This window comes from Ictalurus punctatus, chromosome 14 (genome assembly GCF_001660625.3).
Source record: "Ictalurus punctatus breed USDA103 chromosome 14, Coco_2.0, whole genome shotgun sequence".
Classification (NCBI taxonomy): domain Eukaryota; kingdom Metazoa; phylum Chordata; class Actinopteri; order Siluriformes; family Ictaluridae; genus Ictalurus; species Ictalurus punctatus.
This window is the reverse complement of record NC_030429.2, coordinates 27835086-27842585: the sequence shown is the minus strand read 5'-3', so window position 1 is coordinate 27842585 and position 7500 is coordinate 27835086. Positions and strand designations below refer to the sequence as shown.

The following is a 7500-nucleotide window of genomic DNA, read 5'->3' as shown; positions in this document are numbered from 1 at the left end:
GGTGTGGTTTCGGTCCGTTCTTCTAAACATATCGTCTTTAAATCTTGTTCAGTTGGATTCGAGTCAGGTGATTGACTGGACATTCTAACAGCTTGATTTATTTTCTCTGAAACCAGTTGAGAGTTTCCTTTGCTGTATGTTTTGGATCGTTGTCCTGCTGGAAGCTCCACCCACGTCTCATCTTCATCATCCTGGTGGATGGCAGCAGATTCTTCTCAAGAATCTCCCAGTAAAGGGATTAATTCATCGTTCCTTCAGTTATATGAAGTCTGCCAGTACCATGTGATGAAAAACAGCCCACACCATGATGCCTCACCTCCAAACTTCACTGTTGGTGTAGTGTTTTTAGGGTGAAGTGCAGTGCCATTTCTTCTCCACACATGGTGTGTAGTATCACAGACAAAAAGTTCAGTTTTGCTCTCGTCTGACCAGACGGTTGATGACGGAGTGATGTTGCTTCCGCTTGTGGATAACGGACCCAGTGGTGCTTACTGAAGGATTGAGAAGTTTTGAAATATGTCTGTATCTGTGTATCTGATTCCATCAATATGTTTCACAACAATAAGGTTGTGAAGGTCTTGGGAGAGCTCTTTGCTTTTACCCATCATGAGATGATTGTGAGACACCTTGGTAACGAAAAGCCTTTTTATAGCCCCTCAATTTACCAACCCAGCTGATATTAATTTACACAGATGGGGGTATAATTACTTACGGATTTCAGCTGGTTCATTGCCTTACCTTGCCTTGGAGAACTGCTTTTCCTTGGCGTGTTCAATACGTAAATAAGTAAAACTGTAACTGTAAGTTTTCTGACATTTTCAGGACAGAGGAGTTTCCGCTTTGTGGTTTCTCAGTGATCCTCCCACTCGAGTGAACGTTTTATTGTCCTGCAGGATTCCAGTCCTGATCACCAGCACACACCTGTACCTACCTGTTCATATCTGTATCTGTTCAGATCATCTGTTCATTCCCAATAATGTATTCACATTCAGTTCCATCCCTACAGAGAGAACAAGTGAGAACAAGTCCACACAGACGACTCCGACAACCACAACCAGCACCGGAGTGACTCACCGTGACCGTGGAGCTTCTCAGAACATCACTCCCATCACCAGTGTAGAAGAACATGAAGGATCTTCAGATACCTGGACTACAGGTGAGTGTGAGAGATCCAGTACGCTTTTCATACGTGATCATATGTTTTTCTGAAAAATATCTGATGTTACAGTTCAACATCTTATGTCCTGAATAATATAATAATCTGTGATCAGTGAACTCACATCTGAAATATAAAACCACATGACCTCCATGTGAAAAATGAGTCATGTGTAAAAACCACATGAAAATCAATAATAATATGAAGTGATCGTGATATCCGTCACGTCGGTGTCCGATTTGGGCTCGAACTCTAATCTCCCAGAATTCACCACAGCCTCACTGACCCCAACTTCCTGACCTTCTGGGATATGTGAAGAGAAAAGAATTTCACTGTGTCGTAATGTCTATGTGATTAATAAAGACTCGTTATCATTAACAACAGTATAAAAACTACATTATATAATCAGATTGCAGTAAAGACAGATTCACAGACGATTCATGAAATGAACAAAACACAACCGTAAGAAACACACAACAGAGACTTAACCACCAGGAGCAGAGACTACAGGGTATAAATAATCAGACTAATCCAGCGGGACACTGAAAACAGGTGTGTATAATCAGGAGTCAGAGGATTAGACTGAGGCAGTGCTGGTGGATGATGGGAAATGGAGTCTGAGGCAGCCATGTTGTGAGACTGGTGCTGATGTAATAGATATTATATCATTAAATCATCCAGCTGTAGCCTGGAGCTACTGTTTATGTGAATACAATATGTAACAGTGCATTAAACAGGGTGTGAATTATTATAGAACACTGCTATTTGTGTTTCCATAAAATATAAATCAATAATGTGATGATCTGTAAAATGTGAACGGGAACACAGAGGCTTAATGAGAGCTGAAATTACGCATTATCTCTCAGTCTGATGATGGCCTACATTTAGGACGTGTGAGACTGTAACACTTCTGTTGAGCTCGTCAAAACCACTGAGTAACAGCTCGCTACTGCAGCGTATCAGTTTACACTCGTCTATTCTTTCTCACATCCACTCTGACCACAAGCTGGCACATCTAACAAACAGCTCTCATCTCTCATCTCAACGTCCCGCCGTCTTATTCACGCAGGCGTTATCTTCATTTAATAACACAATGTTTCACCAGCTTATGATTTAAAATCTGATACTGAAATAAACAACTCAGAGAGTTATGTTTTGCAACAATAAGGTTGTGAAGGTCTTTGGAGAGCTCTTTGCTTTTACACATCATGAGATGATTCTTGTGTGACACCTTGGTAAAGAAAAGCTTTTTTATAGACCATCAATGTACTAACCCCGCTGATATTAATTTACACAGATGGGGGTATAAATACTTACGGATTTCACCTGGTTCCTTGCCTTACCTTGCCTTGGAGAACTGCTTTTCCTTGGCGTGTTCAATATGTAAATAAGTAAAACTGTAACTGTAAGTTTTCTGACATTTTCAGGACAGAGGAGTTTCCGCTTTGTGGTTTCTCAGTGATCCTCCCACTCGAGTGAACGTTTTATTGTCCTGCAGGATTCCAGTCCTGATCACCAGCACACACCTGTACCTACCTGTTCATATCTGTATCTGTTCTGATCATCTGTTCATTCCCAATAATGTATTCACATTCAGTTCCATTCCTACAGAGAGAACAAGTGAGAACAAGTCCACACAGACGACTCCGACAACCACAACCAGCACCGGAGTGACTCACCGTGACCGTGGAGCTTCTCAGAACATCACTCCCATCACCAGTGTAGAAGAACATGAAGGATCTTCAGATACCTGGACTACAGGTGAGTGTGAGAGATCCAGTACGCTTTTCATACGTGATCATATGTTGTGTGAAAAACATAAAATTACACTTCAACATCTTATGTCCTGAATAATATAATAATCTGTGATCAGTGGACTCACATCTGAAATATAAAACCACATGACCTCCATGTGAAAAATGAGTCATGTGTAAAAACCACATGAAAATCACTAATAATATGAAGTGATCGTGATATCAGTCACGTCAGCGTCCGATTTGGGCTCGAACTCTAATCTCCCAGAATTCACCACAGCCTCACAACATGGCTGAAACTGACTCCATTTCCATCGACTACATTCATTTCCATGTTCAGGGTCACCAGACGTGTGTGTTACTCCACCCTTTAATGCAGCACGAGCTGGTGGATGGGAATCGGGGGAATCGGGGAATTAATTAATTAATTATAAAGTAAATAAAATTGCGATCAGCTCTAGAATGTGAATAACACAGAGGCTTAGTAAAAGATTAAAAGGAACTTTACATTATCTCTCGATCTGATGAGTCTACATTTAGGACGTGTGAGACTAACACTTCTGCCGAGCTCATGGAAAGAACTGAATAACCACAACACCACTCTCTGTTCACACCCATCCTCACGTCATTCCTCACATCCACTCTCACCACGTCTTCACACTACAGTGTACTGTTCACTTTAACGTTCCCTTAACTCACATTATTCACCTCTGCGTTCAAATTCAACTTCAGCATTAACGTCCTATAAAACAGCTGCATTAATCATGTTCCACAATGTTGAATGTAGCTATAAATGGATAAGAAACATAAGTGTTGTTCTTCATGTGGCATTCCCAAATGCAAGGAAACGTTAATCAAAGTTTAATAAATCCGACACCAGCCTGGGGGAGAACCAGGGATATACTCCCAAATAAAGGCACAAGTTTTACCACTGGAAGGCGAAGAACACGAGAGTGAGACATGAGTCACTGCAGAAATTATAACACGTCAGCATCATTAAAACCTATGAATATAAAATTCCTCTCCCATGAAGCACAGGAAGAGTTTTAAAACTAGCACTTCTCCAGGCCCAGGTGTGGCAGGAACAAGTCAGTCCAGCTGCAGCTCGGGAGATCATCCAAACCCACCTCCATTCTCATTTACATCTATTCATTTAGCAGACGCCTTTATCCAAAGTGACCTACAACTGAGGAATCAAATGAAATCAAACACTACACCATAAGGAAGTCGTTGTGTCGACACACTGAGCACACCATGGAGCACACACCACTGAATGAAGGCAGCTAGCCTCCCCTGTCCCACACCAAGACTCACCGGAGCCTGGAGAGAAAGAAAACACCAATTAACCCAGAATTACACAAAAACACTAAACGATGCACAAAGAAAAGAATATTACAGACCGTGGTGTGTGTGACACTCAGGCCCACTGACACCACATGCAATAGAGGCAGTTAAACAGCACCTACGCAGATCCAGAATTATTGTAAACAGGAAATAAGATGAAAAGTATAACCACTATATCATGGAGACAATAGGACATAGCAACAACACACACCATCAATAGTAAGATGATTGTGTGGGAAAACAAACCTGAAGGAACCGGTTTGAGGCTGAAAAACACTAATTTAACAGTTAGCCTCTCACACTACATGTGCTTGCAGAACATAGGCCAGAAATACATCCAAAACCAAAGTCAACAAAAACAGCACCAAACAGACACCAGAAGAATGAAAAATAACAAAAGCATACCCAGAACAGGGCCAAGAGGATAGTTAAATCACTTATCCTGCCATATTCGACTCCTTTTTAGTTTTTTTATTTATTGATTTTAAATCCGCATCCTGACGATGTCTCGATGAAACACACCCCTGGACTATTTCGGGCCTGCATCCCACGGCCTAAACCAAACTGAAATTCTGTTAGATGTAGGGCCTGGTATAGTGACCGCTCTCATGCCCTCATGCTCCACGGCCCGTGGTACACGTGGTAGACTGATACACAATACCATGGTCAGTATCTTTGTGTTTCTAATATCATATGTCACAATATTTTCTAGGTTCCGCCACTAAAGAATCCTACACAACTGCATCTACCCTGAAGAACACGGGTAAGAACAGGATTTCTTTCTTTAGATACAGCACAGTGTGATGTCACTTCCTCTTGTGGGTGTGAAAAGTCAGACCTAAACAAAGTCAGTTACGTCAGTAGCTCGTTCTAATACGTTATCGCTTCTATAGTAACAGTTCAGTCACAGGGACTCGTACGACAGACGCTCCACACAAACATAAAATTAATAAAATGTTCGACCTGCGATCAGTTACCGAGCGATACCTGGTAGTGCCGACTCGAGTCTTCCACCTCCATCCAGACAGTAGAACCTGTCACTATCTTCAAAAGCCACTACAGACCCACCTCTTCCATGAACACGTAACTGACCCCTAACTTGCCCCCCCCTCCCTACTGTGTAAGGAGATGTTTATGTAACATGTATGGGAAGAGTCTCCACTTTGCAGTTTCTCAGTAACTGGAGAAATTTGATTCTTAGGTGGGAATCAAACCCGGACCTCTCATGTACAAAGTCCCAGAGTTTAACTGGCAGAGTTATTGCCCAAGTAACAAAGCCAAGAGCAGAAGAAGAGGAAGAGATGATCCACAATAGAGCATTTTTTTTTACTGACAAAAAGAGCAACAATAAAGAAAAAAAAAGAAAAGCAAAGACACAAGAGCCCGAAAACCAGACCCTACACAGACTCTACACACGCACCACGTGGGCCCCCACACAGACCTTACACAGACTCTACACAGACTCTACACACGCCACACATGGGCCCTACACGGACCTTACACAGACCCTACACAGACCCTACACAGACCTTACACGGGCCCCACACGGGCCCTACACAGACCCTACACAGATCCTACATGGGCCCCACACAGGCCCTACACAGGCATAGCTTGCAGCAGGAAACATTGGCTCAAGACTGAACAATGAGGGTTAGTCCAAGGCTGTTTAAATCGGGGAACACCCAGGTGTAACAAATCAGGCATGTTGAGTAGCAGAGTTCAGCATGAGTCTGGAGAGAGGCGCCCCCTGCCAACCAGGAGGGGCATCGCAGTCCAGTGAGGAGTTCTTACAGTCACACAAGAAGTGGCAGTTGCTACAAGAACCTGTCTCATGTTCCACAAGATTAAATTAAACAATAAACAGAGATGAAAAAATGAAGCGTCATTCTTCAGTTAATACAAATTTTAATTGTTAGTTTTAAAGTACGTCGGGATGTGCTGCTGTAGCATTATTATCTTTTTTTCTTTGATTGATTTTATATGTGATATTTAAGTGAAGAAATGAAGAGAATGACAGGATCAGTGTTTCTGAGAGTGATGATAAATCTGTAATCAGACTGTAATCAGACTGTAATCAGACTGTATTTCTCTACAGATATCCAGCAGATCCCAACTGAAGGACTTTACTGTCTGGCTCCACATCCATGACTCCACATCACACATTAACACACACACACACACACACACACACACACACACACACACACACACTCACACACACACACACACACACACTCACACACACACTGTGTGATATTTAGTTGTGTGTAAATCAGTAGAAAGTAAATAAACAGTAATACATTAAGACTCCGGTGTAACTGTAAGGTGTGATGTAGTGTAACATGAACTGGATTTAGCTTCATCTATAAGAACATTTATATTCTCTCTCATCTCAGAAGAAGTTTAGACACATTTGGAGTTTTGATATTGTACAAAATCACAAACCTGATTATAAATCTCAGAAATACAGCTGTGATGTAAATTCGGCTGAAGGTGGAGTGTGTGGGATTCCCAGTGAAATAAAGAGTGCGATGGTTTGGGTTGATGCTGTAAATGATTATTCATGTAGTGGCGTAGTCAGGAATTCATTTCAGTGATAGAAACTGTATATAAGACCAACAATAAGTGCTGAAATGTTCCATCTCTTGTTTTTTACACTGGATTGTGTTTGTTCTGTTTAGTTCTGCTCTGTTCTAACAAATTTAACAGCATCTTATCAAACACAGCCCTGAAAATAACAAGCAGAATGGATGTGTATGTGAAAATGCTGAACTGTAGAACAAATATAACATTGATAATAAAATATTCAAACCCTGTGCTGCCTTCAGGTGACGGATTATTTACTGGCCCTGAGACCCCCACCCTTTTCTCATGGGTTTGGGTGATTACATGTCAATGATCCATCCAATAACCTGCAACATATGGTACGATACAACACTTGGGGGCGGGACTTCCTTTCAGGACGAGGAACTGCTGTTGTTTTGACAAATTCAATGGGAAAAAAGTAAAATACACAAAAATATGTACTAATCATGTCTAAATGAAAATCCTGAATCGTTTCCCTTTCGATATTTAGATCTGACTGCACAATGCCTCGTTCTCACATGACGTCACAAGAAGGTGTGTGGTTTGTTTCCTCCATTTTGATTTCCTCCACATCTCTGTGTGAAGAGCGCCTCACTGTGGAGTGATTAAACAGTGAAAAGTCCCATGTGTGGTGTGAATGAATCGGGACTCTGAGACTCT

General features: G+C 41.7%; 1 protein-coding gene across 6 annotated transcripts in view; it reads left to right on the top strand.

Annotated features, from left to right (window-relative positions):
* The window catches only part of LOC108274808 (uncharacterized), a 79957-nt gene that overhangs the window by 41990 nt on the left and 30467 nt on the right, over positions 1–7500 (top strand). For 3 of the 6 annotated variants that reach the window (XM_053685717.1, XM_053685718.1, XM_053685716.1), the window contains exons 3-5: positions 1007–1156; positions 2768–2917; positions 4967–5017. In XM_053685717.1, coding sequence (XP_053541692.1) covers positions 1007–1156; positions 2768–2917; positions 4967–5017 — 351 coding nt within the window. The remainder of the gene's footprint in view (positions 1–1006; positions 1157–2767; positions 2918–4966; positions 5018–7500) is intronic. The other 3 variants (XM_047160046.2, XM_053685720.1, XM_053685719.1) reach the window with 2 other exon arrangements.